The sequence below is a fragment of the Scomber japonicus genome, chromosome 17 (genome assembly GCF_027409825.1).
Source record: "Scomber japonicus isolate fScoJap1 chromosome 17, fScoJap1.pri, whole genome shotgun sequence".
NCBI classification, from domain to species: Eukaryota; Metazoa; Chordata; class Actinopteri; order Scombriformes; family Scombridae; genus Scomber; species Scomber japonicus.
This window is the reverse complement of record NC_070594.1, coordinates 24,398,636-24,423,034: the sequence shown is the minus strand read 5'-3', so window position 1 is coordinate 24,423,034 and position 24,399 is coordinate 24,398,636. Positions and strand designations below refer to the sequence as shown.

The following is a 24,399-nucleotide window of genomic DNA, read 5'->3' as shown; positions in this document are numbered from 1 at the left end:
TGATTAATAAAGACTACACTTAATACTTAATGCAAAAATGAAGATACCAGGACAGCTAATGTGAGGATACATTTTTTACAGTACATTAACACAACAGACTGAACTCCCTCTGATAAATAGGAGCAAACAGGTCTACAAATCTGTTGGTGGAGCTGAAAAACCTGAATTTTCTTCTTAAAGATGAATTGCTGCATCCTGAGATAGACTCTACAGCATCCAGCTTATCTAAAAGCTTTAAAAACCTCTACGCTGAAACGATTGTACAAAGATATGGATGCTTACATTCTTACACCAGCTGACACCTTGTCCTTTTCCCATGCAGATTGTGGTTTTATGGAACTGCGACAAGCCTTTACCCCCCAGGAATAAGTGGCCCTCCACCAGCGTGCCTCTCACTGTCATTGAAGGACAGACCAAGGTAACAGTGGCATGCTTTTTACATCCATCATGTACTCAGAGATCATTTGTTGCTTAGCTGTGCGGACATTTATTTATCTCACCTTTTTATGAAGGTATGAAGGTGCTTAAAGGTACTTTGTCAATAGCTGTTGGCAGTCTGCATCAGGAATTCAAGCTTCTAGCCTTTGGCCTCCAACTGTTCTAGATACCACATACCTAAACCCCCCGCAAGGATACCATGATCACACACATAGCATTTATTGGTTATGTTGTTCTCTTTTAGGTTTAATGATAAAGCTTCAGTGAAAGGTAGAAAAAGGGTCCGAATGATTAAAATACCTATGTGTACACTGCATAGCATAAGCACAACTTGAACCAACACACACTCACTGCAGTTATATGTGTAAAACAGAAGAAAATGTATGCAAAATATAAAATATAAGCTTGGAATGCTAAATTAAAATGCTGGTCTGTGATGCACAATATGAAGATATGACTGTTTTCCACCAGTATCCTCCCAAACATTTAAAATGTATTCATTTTTCGAGTGTTTCCAAAACTTTTATTCCCTTCAGCTGAGGTACTAAAATCATACTGAAGCTACTGCTGCTGTTCTTAAAGATGTCTCCTCAAAACTTAAAAAAAAAAAAAATCTTTACCAGGAATTTGCACAATTTTGAGGTTTTTCTCAAGTTTTAAAAACTTATTTTCCAAACTGAACGCTACTCCTCCTGCATACTAATCGGTATCGGTGGCAAACTGTACTGAAAATACAAGAAGAATTTTTCTTCAGTATATTCTGATGGATTTTAACACCCCTGATTAACCACACATGGGGTTTTCAATTATTTGGCTGATTTAACCTCTCCACAGGATTGTGTGGGCATATGTGTTGGGTTGACTATCCCCTCTGATTGTTGTCTGTTAGTTTTGTCCCTCACTGTTTGGATGGACAATTCAAAATCAATCTAAAAAGAGATTAAATCTTTTAAAATTGAGAGAAAACAACTGTGTGGGTATCTAGACCTTCTGATTTATTAGCTACCTTCCTGGCTATCCAGTGTAGTGTTCTCACAGTAGATATATTGATATGCCAGTTTCTGCCTGCTATATCAAGCCCATCATAAGAAAAGTCTAGAATGTTTGATAGTCATTAGAAATGTGTGAAAGTTCCTTATGCTGATTTAATTTGAATAAATGCATCAGTTGATCTCTATGGTAGAAGCTACAATGTGACAGGTCTATTGCAGCAGAGGTTATAGAAGGTACTGTGTATACTGCATTGAATAATGGTCTCTCCTGTGTTAATTACATTGTAATATCATGCTATTTCAACTTTAAATAGACTTTTCATGGTGAGATTGAAGTGATGTGAGTTTTCATTGTCAGCCATTAACGTCAAGCCAAGAGTGTGACTTTGTAGGGATTGTTCTCATTTACAGTATTATTGGCTATCTGTCACATACTTGCACATGTGAACTCACAACCGTTGTGTGATATTTCATAAAAGGAAGGAAAATTGTCTTGTGTTTTTCTTTTATCGCATTTTCACCCCAATTTAAACAATTGAGCTTTTTAAAAAAATACACTCGATCGTAAACTCGTTCACTCTCTCGCTGACTGAAGCGGTACACATGCCAACCTCTCTTCCTCCATCTCGTTCTGTCTATCTCCACCTCTCTCTAATCCCCGTGCTTTGTGCTCTAATTGCTTCTGTTTGTTTTCATGTAAATATCTTGTGACTTGAAGTAGAAGAACAACATTTCCACTGGTGACAATAAAACATGTAACATACGCAGTATGCATGTGTGTGCTTGTGCCAGTACCCACCAGCATCTATGGTCTTATAATTAGTCATGTGTTATACTGTCATGTACACCAGATAGACGACCTTCAGTGTACTTCCCTCTAAACCGTGTTTGTGTGAGCTTGAACTTAAACTGCTCACTTACTTCTTCAGGTGTTTGACTCATTTAAGCAAGTAGAAATCAAAAAGATATATCACTTTTTCCTCCCCCTCTTCTCACGAATATGAGTTGACCAGCACTTTGGGCCAAATCGACCATGACTACTTGCAACAAACCCAACTGTACAATCACAAAGCAGCTTCAAGGTGGTTGACTCATTTCATCCACAGCAGGGGTTTCATAAACAGCCACATTAACATGCTGACATCTTCTTCTTTTTCTTTTTTTCCCCACTCAAGACGCTCTCTCTCTCTACACACACACACACACACACACACACACACACACACACACACACACACACACACTCAGCTCACCAGAGCTCAGTATTAAGGAGTAACTAGTTACATGTAATGGCGTTATGTAATTTAATTACAAAAAAATGTAACTGTACTCAGTTTAGGAGGGTTGGTTTTTTTCTCCTTAACTTAGATTTTGGTGCTTAATGGGAACATTTACCCTAACAGCTGAAAACATTGGTTAGAACATTAGAAAAGTCATCAAATGTAATTAGTTACATTACTTTGATGAAGTAATTCAAATAGTTACATTACTTATTACATTTTAATAAGGTAACTAGTAATTTGTAACCTATTATATTTCCAGAGTAACCTTCCCAACCCTTCCTGAGCTTTTCACAGCCACTAACTGGCTGTTGGCCATGATCTTGAGGGACGAGCCTTAAAGGGAGGGTGCATGAGTATAAAGGGGTAATAAAAAATGTCTTTTTAATGTCCTCCATCACTTATTCTAAGTGGACTGGCCGCATTTGTTTCCACTATTAAAACAACACAAATAGTTTGTCATTTGCATCAACCGAGCACAGCGGCAGAGTAACCTGCTTGTTGGTTGTGAGTTGTTCTGTAATGCTGAGATGATATACGCCATCGGCAAGCTTTTACTTCCCCTCTCTCTCTGTCTTTCCTGTACTGTACTGTTCTCAAGTGACATCATCTGAAACTTAAGACTAACATAATTACCTTTTCATGTCATACATTTCCTCTTTAATTTAACAAGTCATCGTAGCTAAACAACTAAATAGATTGCTTATCCGATAACACTTGAGTAGAGTTAGGAAAAGATTGGGGTCATAGTTAAAAGAACACCACATTAACTGCTTTTAGGATGTGGGAGGTGGGTAGTGGTCTCCAGTGTTAAAATCAAGCACACAGTATACCAAACCATCCAAAGGCACCATGACCACCTTGTTTCTGAGAAAGGACAGTCATTAATAACAGCTCATATGTTAAATTGCTCTATGACACACTCTATTTACATTTAACTAAATATACTTAGTTCACTTACCCACACATAAGAATGCAAACTTTCCATTAAAGCATTAAAGTTGGATGGAGACACCAGGCAAAAGAAAATCTCACAGTAACTGATGACATTTTAGAGAATTACTTGATCTTACTACCTGATCATCTTGTATAATGAACCTTTTTATTTATTTTTTTAATTTCTACTACAGGCACCTTGAAAGATGAATTGTGCATAAGAGAAAATCATGGAGAGACTAATTACCCTCGTCATCCATGTTTGCTTATCTCCAGTGAAGATACCCAAGGGCTGAAAGGTTAGGTTTAGGCATGGAAAGTGAGATGGTTTGGGTTATGGTATAAAGATCAGGGTCAGGTCCAGTCACAGGCAAAGGTGGGGTAGGTCTTTACAGAAGACATACTGGTTTAGTATGCCTGACATGGGCATTTAATGTCTGATCCTGTAATATGTGCCCCTGTTCCTTCCTTTTCCTGTTTATTACCAATACATTTGTTGATTGTAAGCTGACTGATATAAATATAGTAAGGCACTCATGATGAGGTTGATTCTGAATATTTTACTTTTAATATCTTACCAGCTGATTAAGCACATCATTAAGCTCACAGGGAGTTCAACCGGTTAATCACATGAATCTGGTTCCTCATTTCTTGGCTTTGCTACAACAGAGGTCCTGCTTACTAAGCACTTTTGACCTACACATCAATATTTTCAAAGGCATGAGCTATGGACATCCTGCTATCACTGTTAATATGTTGACTATATTTCATCTTCATCAATCACCCTTCAATACTGCCTGTCGTGTCCCCCACCCCGTAAGTTTTATATTGATGGGTTAATCTTAAACATTGATCCTGACTCTTTAGGTATCCATTTAAATTATACCAAAAGATCATAAAAGGGAAGAATATAAAGGTCAAGTAAGATCTAATGTTGAAACCCAATTGAGCAGAAGGTTAGGGCAGCGGACTTACAGTAAAATTGATGGTCTACTGTTGACCTCAACAAAAGGCTATAAGTACTTTTAGTACTACGGTGCTAAAAAGAAAACCTAAGACTCGGTGTCAAGCTATTTTCTGGTAGAGTTGAAACAATATTCAGCATGAGAGACATATCTCATCATCCTCTATCACAATCAGCTCAACCAACCATAATCCCAGCATGCATTTTATATCAATTTGAGGCGACGACAGAATTTGAGCAATTTGTACATTGGTACAAAACAGTTACTGTGTCACTAAATACAATCTTAATATTTTTACAGGTGATAGTTTAACCTTTTAGATTTCAAATATGTTATCTGTTTATATTTATCAAATTGGGGATGTGAGGACTCGCTAGCAGGGCAAGATCACACCAGCTGGTCATATCGGCAGCTACTGTAACAGGATGGAGTTAAGGTTAAAGTTAAGGTTAGGGTTGTAGGGTGTCTGGCCAGTCAATGTTGAAGTTCAAGTCCTACATGTATTACACACACAGACAACTAACAATACCAAAATGTCATGGTTTTAAAGATTTTTTAAGACAAAGAATAAAGTCCAAGTCCAAATAGACACCATGGTAAAAGCAGGCAGTGCCAATATACTGCATCTCACACCACTTTTGACAAGTAATAAGTTCATCATGAGAGGAGGTTGCTTATCATAGTTTATAATGATGCTGCAGATAGTTTTGTGATATTTGAGTTTTCACTTTAAAGTACTATCATCTAGATATACCCGCAACTCTAGGACAGGCCAGGTATCTCCAAAGACTCCCCTTGAAGTGGCAGGAGTCATGGCCAATATAAAGAAAGGAAAATGGTGCAGGAAGAGCAACAAAGATAAGGTTCAGACCATTGAACCACCAGAGATCTCAGTAGGATCTAATCTCTGTCCAGAGGCAGAAAAAAATTGACACCAACTAGAGGGATGGAAGGGGGGTTATGGGGTGGAGAGGGGGATGGGGGTCCCTCAGAAAGCTACAGACACACTGCTGGTTTCAGCTAATATAAAGTTTTGAAGGCCAGCAACAATACTGATGTTTACTGGTGTGCAACTGCCAGTGGGCGATATCTAAGTCAGTATTAAGTATCCTTCAAGCAAAAAGATTTTTTGGAAACGCATGTGACACAGCCTTTTGTCCATCTTGGGACACTATCACTCTATCAAAACCATGGGGGGAAATGGATGAAATATAAAGAATCTTGATAAACATGACTGAGAGTCTGCAGCCACACTAGAGGCTCTGTGAGGCTGATGTTGAGCACAGCATTGCTTTGACCTAAGTGCTAACATCAGATACAAACATGTTCTCAATCGCAATGCTAACACGCTGATATTTACAGTAGCAGTTATTATGTTTACCATGAGAACATTTCCCTGCTGGTGAAACAAGAGGAAAAGTCAGAGAATCATTAAAGTTATTAGGATCCATCCTCTTGGCACCATGGATACCTGTACCTAATGTCATGACAATCCATTCAGTAGTTGTTGAGATGTTCAACCTGGATCAAAGTGGTGGACCAACTGACTAGACAAATATTGCCATCCAAAGAGCCATACTGCTACTAAGGCTAAAAATATCCAGTATATCCAATATCCATTGTGTAAGACAGAATAACAAACACAAATAAAATCAATCTCAACAATCTCCAAACAAGATCTACCCTCTCCCTTGTTCTGTAGCTTTTGACCATGTCACAAATGTAGATGTTCTAACTTTCACTGATTCTGAGCACCATTAGGACTTCTCATCCAGTCTCACCAGTGTGTTACAACAGGAAAAAAACAAACAAACAAAATAACCTTTGAAATAAACCTTTTGTAAGGTCAAGAGAAGATGATCTAAAATACATAACAAAATGCAGGTTTTCTCCTACTCATGCAAATCTTTGATATTATGATTTTATCACGCTTAGAACATTAGTCCAGGATGAATGCAGTTGATTATCAGGCATGTGGCTACTTTACTAAAGCTAATTACACTGTGATGGTGTTTTTTATAAAGGAAGTAAGAGGGACTGTTACACTACTATGAACATCATCCTGACTGAACTAATTACCTGCCTGCTGATTATGGGGCATTCATCCACATAAAATACATTATCTACCAAGAGTTGTTACTTTAAGCAATGATTTAGTGCAGTTTTCTTATGTGGTACTCTCCAATAATTGGAGGAATTTAGAGGATTTGTGTTCATATTCGTTTGATGTTATGCTTAATTTCTTGATGAATTTGCACTCAGCGCCTGCCGGCTCATTAAGCTAAGATGGAAAGAGACATTAACCTTACAGATATTTGTGGTCTTACTTTGCAAAATAAGCCTCTTAATATTACCCCCAGGGGTGTAAATTCAATTTACTTTATTTCAGACAGTGAATCCATGTTAAACGTCAACAGCAGTGACAGCTGCCCTAACAAACTGTGTAGCAGCAGGTTCAGTAAAACTTCTATAATCAACTGCTGTCCTGCTCATACTTAATAATCTTCCCTCTAGTGGACATGGTATATGAACTTTGATGAACACGCTCAGATAGCAACCAGAAAGGATACCTGCTTTAGTGTACATTGAATAGACTGCATTCATGGGGCTTCCATGGCCCAAGAGGTAGAGCAGGTTGTCTGTTTATTGCAGGGTTGGTGGTTCGATCTCTGACTTCTCCAATCCACATGTCAAGGTCTCCTTGGGCAACACAATGAAACCATAAATTGACACCCAATCATCAGTCTCTTACATCGTAGCTTAATGCCATTTGCATGTATGGGTAAATGAGAGAATTGTTAGGCACTATATAATTGCCGTCCATTTATCATACATTTGCAATGTCTGTTAGATGACACAATGAACAGAACTGGAGTCATTCCTATTTTTTGAATAAATAAATACAATTTTAGAATCCACCTATTGAAATGTGATCATACCACTACTTATCAGTCAGACTTTTATTCTTAGGAGATGGTGGCTTGAAACTCCAGCTGAACTCTATTCCACACAGCTGGGGTGTCTTTTTTTTCCTTTTTTCTACACAAACAGTTAAATAATTCACACTTTAATTACAAGTCAATAACATCATCAGCAGCCCTCTTTAGGCTAATGGATCAAGGTCTACTAAACTGTCTGTTAGGCCAGGCACTGAATTGATAAAGACTCGCATAAAACCTATTAAGTCAGCTCTGTGATCAATAGACACACAGCAGGGGATGAAACAAACACATTTTCTCATAGGCCATTTATTTTGCCAATAGGTTTTTAGTAACTTTATCCTAACTTTATACATATATATATATATAAGTACACATATTTCTGAGTTTCTAAGGTTTTTTAGCCCCAAAATTCCCCTACTATAATGTTTTACCATCACTTTACCATGTGATGTTCATTTTGATGGTATAATTACAGATTTTGAAATTTATAATAACACAAGTTGCCTCTTTCTTCGTCTCCCCCTCCAGACGATGAGCAGTCGTTTTTACCCCCACGATGCCATCCTCACTGATGCCGTTCTCAGTCTGGATGAAGATTCGGTTCTCTCAACCAATGAGGTGAGTCGCTGATAGCTTATCAACCAATGAGCGAAACATTGACGTTTCACGAACTGGTGAACTGAGACACTGATGCTTTATCAACGAAATGAGGTGAGACGGCCACAGTCCCAAGACACAAGGCCACCAAAACATCATTATCAATTATCTGAATTAGAATCTAAATGACTGAATTATTTACCAAAGAGATCAAATAAAGAAAATGATTGCCTCTGGCTGCCTGCCTAAAAACAGGCCCACAATCCACCATTTCTATTTCAAATTGCTGTGATTTTATGTTATAGTCTCTTATGTTGTCCATTCAACTATAAATACTGTCGAATAGAATCTAAATGTTGAATTTGAGTACATCAGATAAGACATTCAAGTGAGTGGCACTTTGGATAAAAACTGTTTTTATTACTTTACAGGCAGCGAATGACAATAATATAATATTTTGAATAATGATATTATGGAATAAAGTCTGGGCTGCATAATAATCAACATGCCCCTGACTTGCTTGTTTGCTGCCTACAGTCATCAAGATGTCAGGAGTTAGAGTGCCCCCCTCCCTGCAGGTTTGAACATAGAAGCTTACACAATATTAGTATTTTTATACTTTTGCACACAACTCTAAATTTATTTATGACTTCTATAGAAAAAAAACACACAAATTGAACTAAATTTGACAGCCTTAAAGCTTGAAAAAGTATTTAAACTGTATTTTCTGCATGGCTCTGTCCATCAAAAATTTGCCTCAGGGAATGTTTTTACAACCAACTCCAGTCTTCATGGTTGTATGTCAGCTAGTAGCAAAAGGTGGTGATGTCTCAACACGGTATTGATCCTCACTGAAATGAGGCAGTCAGTCCACGCAGAGTCATGAATACTACTCATTACAAATGAATTGCCTGTATACTAGTGCAATGGCCGCTATACTAGAGGGGGGAAATGTGCCTTGCCTTTAAAGGACAATTCCAAATGCATCAGATTGAATCAGGATGAGCGGGAAGTCTGGCATAATAACCAAGTTGGACAACAAACTGCAAACAAAGAGAAGAGTTCTAGTTACAAATGTAACTGTAATTTATACAGCATAGACCCAGATTACCATGCAGTATGTGTATAATAATGTTAGGATAGATACTATTATGAACATACTCTTTTAATTTAACTTAACACTGAGAAGAGGAGTGGAAAAGAGAAAAAAATGAAGTAAAAAGAAATAGCAGAGAAGAGGAAAGGAGAGGAAAAGCCTAGTGGCAGTGGAGAGTAAAGGAAAGAGAGTGAGAGAGGTGGAAACAAAATGAATGGTATCGCAGAGATAAGTTTTAAATAGCTACTCTGTGCCTGTATCATTACATTGTCAAAACACATCAGCTCTTTGATTAAAGTCTCATTTCTTAGTTAAAAGAGAGGATGAGAAACACCTGGTGGATTGTTAACACTTGACACTTGTTTTAGAACAAGTTAAAAACTAGTGAATTGTTTAAAGCATTATAAATAGGAAATAATGTTTCTATCCCCCTTTTTTATCAACACTTTGACATGTTAGAGATAGTAGTGTGCCTCTGTGGAATAATAAAAAAGGTGAAGGCTGACTGATTTATGATTAGGTCTGATATGTGAGTTTTACTGTATGGGATCACTTTTATGTAATCACAGTATTAAACTGACAAGATGTACAAGCATAAAAAACTAAACTAAACTTGTCATTGGCCAAAACAGAAGAATAAATAAAAAGCAAATCCTTATTTACTGTATGCTGCTGATTAATAATAAATGACTGAAAATGTTAAGCTCAAAATTATCTATTTGTCTATAGGATTTAGTAGCATCTAGTGGTGAGGTTGCAGTGACAAAAAACACAAAAGGCCCTCTCTACAGCCAGTGTTTGGTTTGTCTGTTCTGGGCTACTGTAGAAATGTGGAAGTGCAACATGGCTCATGGAAGAGGAACTGCTCCCTGTGTAGATAATAAGGGCTCATTTTAAGGTAACAAAAACGACACGAGAACCTACAGTGGCCTACAGTGAAACTCATGAAAAAACACGAAAGGCCCTCTCTACAGCCAGTGTTTGGGTTGTCTGTTCTGGGCTACCGTAGAAACATGGCAGGCTCCGTGGAAGATGATGGCAAGCTCCCTATCGATGTTTATTTATATGGTGCCAAATCACAACAAAAATCATCTGAAGGGTTCATTCTAACAAAAACAAAACAATTCTTATTGTCAAGTAATTATACACTAATTGAAACATGGCTAGATACCACTAAATCTTACATACTGGTCCTTTAATGCAGCTCAGAAATAGCTGTGGGAAAATGAACAGTTAACTCTGAGGTTGTTTTTTAGCTGATTATATACATGCATCATTTCCTGTGAATCCCTCATGTGTAAAAAGGATATTTGATTTCAGTGCAGTAATGGCAAACAGCTCCACTTGCGATGAAATAAACTTTATAGAGAGGTATTTAGAGAAAGTAAAAACATCGAATGGCTATTGCTGCAAAAACAAAGACCATAAATAAATCACATTTGATCACATGAAAACCTTCATTATAAATAATTCCAATCCTTGTCCCTCATTAAAAATTGCAAATATTCATATTAACTGCTCGACACAAGATGTTTCCTTCTACACTGTAAGGTCCAGTCTCAGCGTTTGTGCACTTGAGACTTCAAGTAAATTGAATATTGGACCAGTATTGGCTTCCAAACTAGTTACGATGTCATAAACCATGCTCTTTTAGGCCCACACCTAAAAATCTGCAGAGAAACTTTCCACTTTCAGCAGATGAATATGAAAACAGTCAAACTCTGCACATACATCATTCTGCACAGTGAAGCTCAAACATCCAACTGAATCAACAAGAAGAAAAACACATTTTTTAAGTGAAGGGTAACTTTAAGTTGGTTTGGGTGATTCTTAGAAAATTGCTGATATGCCAAAGTTCTTTAAAAAGTAAACAGGATCTTCAGTCCTCTGAAATCTGGTTTGGAATGGCAATAAATAACATATTATTATATATATATATTTTGTACATGTGACGTGACAGTTCTCTTACCATTAGTGACTGTACCACTTTTTTCATTCTGCATTTGCTGACACTTCAAATGATTCAATACCTAAATATCAAAACACAAAGTAACAAATACATAAATAAATTGAAATGGACTGAAGCAGTTCATCTGATGTTAAATTACTGCTTCTGGTTAGAGAGTCATTACAAGCCACAACCTTGTTTCTCTACATCTTTTCAGCAAGTCAAAGCTGTGATCCATAATGGATTGTGAGACTCAATGAGCCCAAGAGATTCAATATATCTTTAAACTCTGAGACGTTTTATTGATCGGAGCAAGTCAATGTTCACCCTTTTCTACGCTAACGGGATCACAATTACACTTTATGGCACCACAATTTGTGGCACAACGATACCAAGCCAGTCTCAACAGCTAAACCTTTACGGGCACATGCCTTGTTTTATGAAACGAGAGGAAGAAGAAGATGTCAGTGAAAGAGAGAGGAATCAAAAAGAAAGGAAGTGGAGTGAATCTTTGCTGTGCTCAGTAACCCATTGTTCTAATTGCCCTTTTAACATGGTGTGGGGATTTATTGAAAGGAGATGAAATATGTCAAGTGAGTGAAAATATGCAAGAGAGAACATTATACTCTTAATAGGACTTTTCATATTATAATACCTCAGTGGAAGAATGGGCTGTGCCAATTTCGTAATTACATTGTTTCAGCTCATTAAATGTATGATTATTCCATGAAGAGAGATTAGGGAAGGGAATACGACTGAAAAAATCCTGACAAAGCTATTGTCTCCCATTGGGCAGCCAAGCATGCTGCTGCGTTGTGCCCTTTGGAAGACATTTTCAATATGCCGGATTTGGAAATGGTTCTCTAACAGCAGTCACCAAACTGTGATCATCTTCTCATTTTAAGGCATTTCTATATTATCTGGGCACTTCTTGAGCCAATTATAATTTTCCTGAGTATGCAAGGTTTTTAATATGGACCAGTCATCAATGTAATCATAAATTCATAGAAAAGATAATGATGTTACCTCAGTAGCCTATTTTTAAACCACATTTTCATTTGGCGTTTACTGCCACAGTGTCCAAGTCAAGTACAGTTTTATCTGTATAGGCCCAATATCACCAATCAAAAATTTGCCTCAGGGGGCTTTACAAGCTGTACAATACAATACAATATCCTCTATCCATAGACCATCGAGTCAATAATGGCAAAACTCACTAAAATAAATGCTTTAGTAGAGGAAAAATGGAAGAAACCTCAGGAAGAGCAGTAGAGGAGAGATCATTCTCTGGGGACATATAACAGATGTTGTGTTCAAGCAAAATTACAAAAATACAGCACAGACAAACAACATGAACAAATTAAAGATGGATCTAAAATTATTACTATAATTAATTATAAATCTGCAAAAGGGAAACGTGGCAAAAGTCAATTACATGAACTGGCATAAATACCTTGGAGAGAGTAACCCTCCTACATTATCATACCAGTTTAGGTTACCTTTCTCAATAGGAAACCCTGCTAAAAAAAGATGACTGTGCTGTGACTCAAAAAGGTGGCAAAAGCTGCCTCTTTTCCTAAATGGTTAGACTGGACATATCAATAATATGGTATAGTGAATTTAAACAAAGACCAGGTTAATCAAGGGCCTACTTGTTCAGCATGGGGCTACAGAACAATCATCAAACTGGATCGATTGGAAAACAGCTGTACCACACCACCACCACTCTATAGACACGAAAACCAGTTAGATTCCCAATCAAATACAACCAAACTTTCTCTACAAAGCTCCCTTTACCTGCACAATCAAGGCAGTCCTACCACATGTCTGACTTTGGAGAAAAAAAGGGCACAAATTTTCACATCAATTTTCATACAAGGGGAGAGCTCTGTCTAACCCTACCTAAAAGGGACACTGCTCCCAACCTAGATACCAGCCTTCACAGTAGTTTTGGGAAGTTCAAATAATCCAACTATACTGGCTCATTTTTTCATTGGTTTTAACCTTTACATACTGTCCAAGGTCTAATTTGACCACCAGTTTTTTTACATTGGAGAAAATATAAAAAACACTAAAAATGGCACTGGGCCCATCTGCCCTGAGTTACTCTAATCAGCCTTCATAAAGCTTACGGATACGGACCAAACGGAGCAGTACCACCAGAAACCGTGGGGGCAGTGTTGCTGTCACTACCCGATACGTAGCTCTAGTGAGACACTAGACGGAACTTTTTGAGGAAAGGTTTTGCGAGTTGGTTAGAAACTTTAAACATATTGTTTTTGTCTTTTATGCAAGAGGAACATTATCAATATCTCCTCCACAGTCGCCATGTTTGTTTTTGAGTTTGTTGTTGTCATAAATGTTTGACTCGGTGCTGCCCCCTGGTGGATGTATTGGTTAACATCCATGCCAATGTAAAGGACGCCTGGAAGTATGTGAGCAGTGACGGTGACATTGTTTGAAAAGGACGTATACATTTTCGTACGTATGTTGAGCATAAATGGGCCTTTACTATCATTACCACATTTAGATCCAGACCAAAAGAAATGCCTACGGTGAATAGTAGAGACGATGCAACAAAGATCCCCACATGGAATCAAATTGGGGAAGTTGCAATCTCAGTGTACATCTTGATCATGAAACCACTAGAACACCTGAGAAACTCTGGAGAAAGTTATCAACACATAGTTTTGGAGTTGTTGAAAATGTGACAGGACAGGAGTATAAAAGTTAAAAATCAGAGAGAGAACATTTCTGAAGTCGTTCAAGCAAGATATAACCACGTACACACCGCTGAGATCACCTGGCGAGAACAATTCAAAAGATGTTGCACAGTACAGACCTGCAGTAGCCTCCTGTAGCCACAGTGTGACTTACAACCCCAGCTGGCTGTCTGGGATCACGCTGAGGATGTTGATAAAACTTCATCAACAGCAGCAAGCTACAAAACCCCTGCTAGATACAAGCTCAGGTTTTAAGACACGTTTTCCTTTACTTTCATCACCGTCAGAAATCGGATGGAAGTAGACTGGCGAAAGCGCTGTAGCGGCATCGTTTCACAGCGAGCGAAGTAAAAACAACTGATTGAAATCACATCTCACAACACGTAGAGAGAGACCACTAAGGCTTCTAAAACGCACTCCAGCTCCTCTTCATCTCATAACATTGGACATGTTAAACCCAAATGTCAGGAGAGATTTATAACTGATGCATTACTGGATTGACTCTTTGCTGCATGTATCAATTTTGACCTTGTAGAATCTATTAGTATGTATTAGGCAAGAGCACACACATACACATACACATACACACACATACACATACACACACATACACATACACACACACACACACACACACAGACTGCTCAACTTCAGGCCTCCCCTCTGTCCCTCAGCCATATCAAGCCTCTGTTTAAAACTCTAATTAAGACAGACAGATTATGAGTGCAAAGAATCTGGGTTCTGTCACTCTCTCTCTCTCACACACACACACACACACATACACACACACACACACGCACACACACACGCACGCACACACACACGCACACACACATACACACACACACACACACACACACACACATACACACACACACACGCACACACATGTCATTTCACATTATAAAGAGCCTTTTAATCTCTGAAGGCAAAATTATATTTGCATGATATCATTAATCCTTTCAGAACAGCTGCGGAGACATCTCACACATCTCAAATGCAAACACATGTACAAGCACACACACACTACACACACACACACACACACACACACACACACACACACACGAGCCATGTGTGCACACAGCTAACACATCGGTTCATCAGGAGCTACACCGAGAATGGCAGCACCAACCTTTCTCTCGGCTTAGCGGCGCTTTACAGTAATTGCTCACGCGATTCATGACAGAAGCTGCGAGGTACTGCTAAAGAACATCCACTTTTGGGCACCCCCCCTCCCCTCCCCTCTCCCCTTCTCCCCAGCTCTGTCTCTGGCTCTACCATTCTGGTAATTAATTTTCTCCCTTGGCTCCTGAGGTGGTGTGTGTGTGTGTGTGTGTGCATCTGTGTGTCTGTGTGTGTGTGTGTGTGTGTGTGTGTGTGTTACCAAGTATTTCATTATGTGCTGATCCCCCCCCTTTTCTCGGGTGTATCTGCCTGCACGTCTCAGTGGTGTTTTTGAATTCAAAAGACGGTCTTTCTCGGGTAGTTCAAGCTTTTTTCAAGGACACCAGGTGCGCTAAACAACTCCACATGAAATATCATATTTACTGGAGAAGAAGTAGGACATACTTGGTCCAATCCTGTACCAGTAGAAAGGATAGTGTGGTCATCGCACATCCTAAAGCATGAGTGTATAGGAGGGTCGTGTATTTTAAAGTAGGATGTGAAACAGTAGTATGTGTTGCATCAGGATTGATGATAGTAACATGCAGAGGAAGAGCGATTGCATACAGAATCAAATACCTTTAGAGTGATTAGAGATGATAGATGTGAATGTGAAGCACAAAGTTTGAAAGTTTTCTTCATGGACATACACAGGCAGAGGGAAAAGAATGAGGGAGGAGGGAAAGAACTGGAGATTCTGTATACTATATTCTGTAGTCTGTAACTGTATACCGCTCATACACAGTTGGTATTATTTTGGTGGAGCTAACATTTGTACAGTTGGTCCTGTGTCTTGTTTGTGGGGAATACATACAGAAGAGACACTTGCCATCAAAATATTTCACTTCTGAACAGTCTGAACACTTTTTTTGGAATTTGGGAAGATGGTAAAGAGACAAAGAGTCAGACCAAGCCTGATCTAAACCATAACCCTAACCCTGACCCTAACCCTAACTCTAACCACTGTAGCATTTAATGAGTCCAGATCTTGCTAAAAACCTTCATTGTATGCCATTTTATTATAGTACTCAGAAAAAAATGCTTCTCTTGACTATGTGTGTTGGAGGTTTCGGGATCACCCAAACTCTAACAAGTATCAGTGGCTCTTTGCTTACATTTGTTAAAACATTTTTTGTAAAGTCCAATTCAATATTGTCCAAATGCATATTTAAACCAGTTTATAACTTAATTTTACCAGGAGCTTTAACCCAGCGCTCCTTGCAGTAAAATCCATAATCAAGCCTTTTCATTTAAAGACTTTTATTATACACTGATTTCCAGATGTCCAATAACTTGTCTTCTTCCACACTGTGAGCGTTCAAAAAAAATGGTGTCACACCTTAAAAGTTGTACTATACCTTTAAAATTAGTATATTACATTACTCTGATTTAGAGAAAAATATATACATAAAGCTTTAATGTAAAATTTAGATTTCAGGCCAATTCTTGTTTTAACACTGAATCCAAACTTGAAGCGGTTTGATGTGAAAGTGTTCAGGTGGGAGGAAAACAAGTCAAAATGTTGAAAGGCCATTTGAAATGTTCTTTGTCAGGCTGTGAAGAAGAAGACAGGTTGTTGTGTGTAGGATGGCCTTGCTGTCTTTGAATAAACGGTTTCTTATCTGTTTGTATTTTAAATGAGTGCTTTTTGTAGATGCTATAGACTGTTCCTTCTCTATATCATTTACTATTTCATTTACTATTTTCCTCTCTCCTCACCTTTTGTGTTTTTTCTGACCGTGTCTTCTCTCTCTCTCTTCTCCGCCTTATTTTCCTGTTATTTCCCACTTCTTCTCTGTGTTTCTCATTTGCTTTGTTGCTCTTCTTTCTTTTTTTCTCTCTTTCTCTGCTCCCCACAGGTGGATTTTGCCTTCATTGTATGGCAAAGTTTTCCGGAGCGTATCATAGGTTATCCAGCAAGGAGCCACTACTGGGATAGTTCCAGATCCCGCTGGGGTTACACCTCCAAATGGACTAATGAATACTCCATGGTCCTTACAGGAGCCGCTTTCTACCACCGGTATTAAAACCACATGATGTGCTGTCAGAATATCCCTCATGAGTATTGCTCATCCCTCTATCCCTGCAGTTGCTTCACTGATAACAGAGAATCACTACTCAGTTTTATACATCATTTATTGAAATGATTAACAATAAAAAAAAGGTCATTACAGTGTACAGTGTTCATAAAATCCTATTTTAGATGCAGTGAAGTCAGGTCACTTACAAAATACATAAATATTGATTACCTTACTTGTATTTATAGAAGTATTTAAACACGTTTAATACACTTGGCTGTAAATCATTTAAAAGCATAATGCATTACAGTAGAAACCATGTTCATCACAAAGCTGCTGCTGCTACTCATCTATGAAAGCAAATCATTACCGTAATAGTTTGAATGATATCAGCAATTTAATACCAATCTGTTACATTTAATCACTGTTGAATACATAATGTTGAAATTTAAATACCTCTGAATATATGGCACCAATATTTGATTTTGAAAACCATTAATGTGTTCAGTGGGGTTTTTTTTAATTGAAATGTTAAATTAATGTGCCTAATATTAAAAATCTATTCATAAGTTTTTCTATTTCAGAAGGGTTCATTCAGATGTAAAAATTCAAGTTAAGTCAAAAACTCCAGTTGCTCAAATACAAAATTCAGATCTGATCATAAGAAAATCAATCAATGCTAAATAGAATTGATCCAACTTATCTATAGCATGTATTTCATTTTAATGTTTATAGTAATGATTTGCTACCATCCTCATCCTCTTGCCCTCTCCAGCCATGTTATGGAGGAGAAACTCACCTTTCACTTATTCCAACATTTCATTTCCCAAAACTTTGGATGATTATCCTCATCTGTTTGTGTTGCAAAGCATTTTCACATTGTGTTATAAAATATAAGGCGGATAAGTTTCCACCCAACCCTACATCTAGAGTCAAGTGAACAAACCCACACAGCTGAACTTTGTGTTGTTGTTGCTGAATCTCATGTTAATGTGTAGGTGTGTTCTCCTATTGGGAACATATTATGTCTCATTTAGTTTTAACCTTAGTATATATGCCAGCACTCACATTTAGTCTAGTATGGGTAAAGAAATAAGTGTTGCCTTCTGGCTAAGTGATGTCTTAACCTTGGTGAGACTTAAACAAGTCATATAACACTCATGGAAACAGTTGTCAGAATGATTTTCTTCTTTAATTGCACTCCCACACAGTGTTGTCATATCAAATTTAAACATTTTTGACACTTCCGAAAAATAAAATCAATATGAGTGGTAGAACTTGTAAAATTAAAGCAAATTCAGGAATATAGTAGATGATAATTAACTCAATCTGCCTGCATTAATTACAGAGTTTAGACTTTTTTTCAAGGCTGACATGAATCTTCCTCAGTGTAAACAGTGTTATAAATGCTGTTAACAGGTTTTTGAGGTGTAACATGTGTTTCTGTAATCTTTTGACCCTAGCATACAGTTCATATTTGGGTGTTTCACAGTATCCTCTCATAATTAGTCTCTATAGTTAACTTTGGATCCTCAAACCATTCTTCACACCTCATCGCTCATTAATACATTGAATGATGATAATGAAGCTTCCAGAGAGCAAAGAGAGTGTATTCTTTAGTTTTTTGATGGAGAAAAATATTACATAACACCGGAGAACATACAGTAATGCTCTAAATGATTGATATTAAATGGGAATTAACAGTGTTTTTATTACAGTACATTTTTTGAATAAATACAGTATGATTCAAACACTCAACTAAAATGTGTATCACCTGTACAAAACATTTCTAGAAAGTTGAAATATTTCCATTTTTCTATATTCTGGGTCACACAAGGATAAGGGATCAAATAACTGATTAAAAGAAAAGTTTAAGGTTTTTTTTTTCTTTCCTAAATGTAAAAAAAGGATCAAATTAGAGCCTGAACAGTATGTAAGGGTTCAAATCATTATTGACTGGAGGTCATAATTCAGAATGCTGTATTTTTAAATCTGTTGCTGCACTGTAAATTTATTGATTGATGCTGAATACACATTTTGTGATGCTTTTGTATTTCTCATTTCACTGATGCACCTGTAATATATATCCTTACTCATTTAACCCTTACATACTGTTTTACATCTAAGATCAGTAAAAAAGTACTTTGGACTAAAAATTAATTTGATGAATTTAACACACAAAGAAGGAAATATATTCAATTTATATTAATCCAAAATGTCAAAAACATTCATTCTTCACATTTAATATAATTTATTGAAATAGTTTCTCCTGTATTATGGACCATTAAGGAGTTCTATTTATGTAGTTTATTTTCTCATAAAAAGTAAAAAATGAACTCTTTCTGCCCTCTGAAAGCTTCATTAAGTAATAATCTCACATTTATCTGTGACTGATGAGGTGTTTATGAATGATCTGTGGTTCAGAAGTTTGTTATAGAGACTAATCATATGAGGAAATTCTGTGACGGGTCAGAATATGAACCATATGTGAGGGTTAAACAAAGTATTATCAAAACTTAATGATAATGTAACATATAAAAATGTATCCAACAGCTTCATTACACACATCTTTGTGGTACAGTAGCTCTACATCCTCCTTGATACACTTTCCATATGATACAATCCCTATTAAAACCCTCTCTCACCAGTTGCAGGTAATATTTTAAGATGAGTAATAGAAAAGAATGAAATAACATTTTTCTCTAACTATTAGTTATCTCATGAAATGACATGAACACAGTGCTGCTAAAGGACAGAAAAGGTAACCTGAGGTATTAACCACAGTGCGGTAAATTAAACAGAGAAGAGTGTTAATCTCTGAAGCTTTCTGAAGCATCTTGTCATGCAGATAAACCGTTTGTTATTTCAAATCTTAAATGCCAGCAGAGGCAAAAATGAGTCAGAGAGAGAGAAAGGAAGATGGAAATGTGTGTGTTTTGTATGTGTACTCACATATAACCATGCACACATTCATGGATATGTGAGGCACAGCAAACCTTGGCAGGTAGATAACAGAGTTGACAGTGATCTAGTGATCCAGTGTTCCCATGCTGCTGAGAGTGCAACACAGCAAACCAAACAGAATAAAGTACAGAATAAAATAAATGTGCAGCTTTAAAAATATATATTAAATGAATTCTATCTTTTTTCCTGTGTGTGTCCATCAGATATTACCACTACTTGTTTACCCACTACATCCCGGCCAACCTGCTGACCACGGTGGACCGCATGGCTAATTGCGAGGACATCCTGATGAACTTCTTAGTTTCGGCCGTTACCAAGCAACCGCCCATCAAAGTCACACAGAAGAAGCAGTACAAGGAAACTATGATGACCCAGGTACAGAAGGGCTTTCTCGTAACAGCTTTACACTCACAGACACACTGGATGACACATACAGTGCACAGAGTCATCCTTCTGACTATTACTGGTGAGACGCTGCGTGACGTTGAGGCTGATTGCAGTTTCAAGGGTCAGACTGAGTCAGCAGCAGTCGTCAGTGTTGTGAGCTAACAAGACAACTCTTATTTAAAGGAAAAAGTTAGAAGGAACATGAAGGCAGATGGTCGCCCACCTAGAGTCCGCTTCTGCCTGAAAGTGTCTTCCCGTTAAAGGGAGTTTTTCCTTGCCACTGTCTTTAAGTGCTGCTCATGTGGGAATATTGGGTTTCTTTAATTTAAACTAAAGAATACTGTCTAGACCTGCTCTATGTGTAAAGTGCCTTGAGATGACTTTTGTTGTGTTTTGGTGCTACTGTATATAAAGATTAAATAGATAAAAGATTGGTTGTTTTTTCCTATATACAATGGTGACAGAGTACAAAACTGAAAACTTAAAGATCTCCTGTATTAGAATGTGAAAATATTGCTTGGAACAATTTGTGTCCAATATGGTTTTTCCACAATAAAAGTCCTTAAAATGACATTTACTCCAGATTCCACGTTTCCAATAAAAATGCAAATATATTTCATATATTGAACTGCCAGACACAAGATGTCTCTTACTTGGCTGTAAAGTCCAATCTCAGTGGTTGTGTCCTGGAGGCTTTAAGTTACCACATCACACTTGTGTAAGTTGAATGTTGGACCAGGATTGGCCAAACTTGTTGTGATGTCACAAATCATGGTGAGCATAAAGAGACTTTCCACTTTCAGTACATGAATATTAAAAACAGCCTTCTCGTATCAAACCCTGTACGAGTCAAAAGTCTGGACACACATTCTCCATTCAGTGTGTCTAAACGGCACAGTGAAGCTCAAACATCCAACTGACGGAACAAGAAATTGAGTTTAAGAGTCCTATCTTTAGAGAAGTCTGGCAGTCCAACAATATGAAACCTCCTTAAAAACTCATTTCCTACTTCATTGTAATGGTCTAACAATTAAAAACAATCCATTTGTTTCAACTGAGACATACCAGTCCTAAAGGGTTAAAGTACAATTAACAACCATTGGGTTCCACACATAATATGTAGTGTCCATTTAATGGGATCTTTGATTATAATTTGTACTCACATTAAATTAATGTGGTAATGACACAACAAGTGGCTCCCAAGTCTTTTATCTAATAGTCTTTATATTCAGAAAGGTGTCTTCACATAAAGGTCAGCTTATTCATCATTGGGAGCTACTCAGCCTGTGAAAGCAGTTCTATGATGCCCTTTGTAGCTCAAAGCTGAGTGTTGAACATTTTGGTATACCTGCATTACTGGCAATGTGCCCTCTTCCTCCTGGTCTTATGTGGTCATATTACCACCCACTGAGTTTGTAGCCACATACTCCTTGTGTTGCATGAGCAATAGTGGAGACGCTTTAGGCTACATACAACCCTGACCTTCTCATTGGGAGTTCCCTATATGTGTATGTGTGTGCGTGTGTGAGCGTGTGTGTGTGTGTGTGTGTGTATTTCATATGGCCAGACCAATGTCATCTTGTGATTGATGGCCTGACCACAGGCAGGATGATGACTCAGCAGTATGGACTCTGTGATTAATGTCTTAATTGTGAAGGCGGTGCAGAAAACCTCGATTTACACCCACCTTCCTTCGCCCTCTCGTTCTTTCTTTCTTACTTTCTTTCTTTCTTTTCTTTCTTTTTGAGAATCTCTCTTTCCCTTCCTCCCTCTCTCTCAACCCTGATTTGTTACTTTGCTTCAAGCAACAACAGATAGACATTTATCGTAGTGAAGGTGGAAGAAGAAGCTGACATCTTTTGGGAAACTTTGACCAGCAAGAACTGTTTTGATGAAGTCATTACTTTTATTTTTGGCTTTCTGTTTTATCAGTCATTTATTCATTTTGTATTTTTAGAGAAGAGGTGATTCATTCAGTGCCGAGTCACTTCTTTTCTTGTAGTTTTATTTTTCTACCTGACCCTCTGTACCCCCCTGCTGCCACCCTCCTGCAGCACACTAGATGAATCTGCTCCAGCTCCATACTCCCATGCCACTGCTTATCAAAAGCCTCTGCTGCCCTCCATCTTGCTCACAACTGCCCCCTCTCCAACTCATCTACCAGCAGCAACCCAGATAAACAGGTGTGGTCACAGAGCAGCAAAGAGGCGATAGAATCATGGAGTCACCCAGTGGCTTCGATCACTGAGGGAAACAATATCTCAGTGACAGGAACTGTATTTCTTGATATATTTTTTAACCCTTCCAGATTGGGGATAGACTGAATAAAGGACCACACTCACTGGCTGATATATGAATTGCAGCAGTCTAGTTTTATCAGCTCACATCGTCTTTCAGTCATGTACAAATGTACCATAAATATTTGCTTAATAACTCTCTTATGTGTTAAAATTTCAATAAAACAAAGTTGCTGCTGCTGCTGGTGAATATCTTACCAAGGTCTCTGTGTCCTCCTCTTCTCATAAAGAAAGATGATGTGAAAGAGCTTCAGTACACATAGACAACCAGCTGTAACCAACAGCAGATCCTCTCAGACAAGTTCAGTGAGTTTATCTGTACTGACAGAGTGAGGAACACAACCTGCTACTTGTAGCTGAAAGGGTCAAACGGGCTGTATGTGAAATATATGTGAAAGACTCTTCAAAGCACATTTTCTACAAGTCTGATGTGGCTAATGTTGCATTCTGTGCTGCTGTTGCCTGGAGTCTCAACAACTACAGTACTAGGGGATTCCCAACCAGCTGGTGAGGTCAACCAGTTCTGCGGGTATGATGATACTGGTTTTGCTGGAAAGTAGGTTCTGCTTCAACCCTGAACTCATGCTTGACCATACAGGCTGTTAAAAGGGTTCTATCTTTGTCTCCATTGTATGCGGTCATGTCCGTCTTTCTTTCCTGTTCCCGTCAGCATCTGCACTGTACACTGAGTCGTTTTAATGCTGCGTTCCATTTACCTCGGAAGTTGGAAGTCGGAACTGGGAACAACGTCACGCCCAAGTTTGAATTGTTCCAATTTAGAAGTCAAGAAAACAGTTCTAGCTAGGTTATCCATTGATAGCACTATTAGTGGATTTTGGAAATTCCGACTTCAGAGTACAACTGGAAGTTTGTTGCTAAAATCAAAAAGGTCTCTCTAGGGAGATTAATAAAGTGCCAGTCATACCTCAAGGAACTAATCTTTGACCGGGACCAGGCAGAACCACTAAGATAAATTATGTTAGTTCTGTTTTTTAAATGATCATTTTTTGTGCTCCCCCATAAAGAAGTTCACCTTTTTAGGATTTCATCCAGCAATCCAAGACATGGTCAGTTATAATCTTATAATGGGCAGTTATTGCAGTTATGATTATAGTCAGTATTCTCTGTTTTTTATTACACATTTCTATCACAGCTCCTTTCATTGATTCCTCAGCTGCTCTCATACATGTATTCTCTCCCTCTCTCCCCGTTTCCCATCTCTGTTTCTCTAAACCAAGGGCTCCAAGGCGTCTCGGTGGGCCGACCCGGACCATTTTGCCCAGCGCCAGACCTGCATGAACGCCTTCAGTCACTGGCTGGGTTTCATGCCCCTGGTGCACTCCCAGATGAGATTGGACCCAGTGTTGTTCAGGGACCAGGTTTCCATCCTGAGGAAGAAATACAGGGACATTGAGAGGCTGTGAATGCACGAGGATACACACCAAATCACTGACTGAGAGAGAGAAAGTACGAAAGGTGGGCAGGAGTATTTGTGTTCTTGTGATTCCTGTTAGAGACCCCATGAGGACAGCACACACACACACTGAACGTGAACATTTGTGAGGCTATAAAGCTCACACATGCACTGGACATAAAAATGATACAACACAGAGGTGCGTATAAAGCATTTAACTGCGTATATCTATGAA

The 24,399-nt window shown here is 38.1% G+C and overlaps 1 protein-coding gene across 2 annotated transcripts in view; it reads left to right on the top strand.

Annotated features, from left to right (window-relative positions):
- The window catches only part of LOC128376753 (exostosin-1), a 288,133-nt gene extending 263,959 nt beyond the window's left edge, over positions 1-24,174 (top strand). For both annotated transcript variants that reach the window (XM_053336580.1, XM_053336579.1), the window contains 5 exons: positions 323-418; positions 8,082-8,171; positions 16,944-17,104; positions 20,270-20,441; positions 23,989-24,174. In XM_053336580.1, the coding sequence (XP_053192555.1) occupies positions 323-418; positions 8,082-8,171; positions 16,944-17,104; positions 20,270-20,441; positions 23,989-24,174 (705 nt within the window). The remainder of the gene's footprint in view (positions 1-322; positions 419-8,081; positions 8,172-16,943; positions 17,105-20,269; positions 20,442-23,988) is intronic.
- The last annotated feature ends 225 nt before the right edge of the window (positions 24,175-24,399 follow it).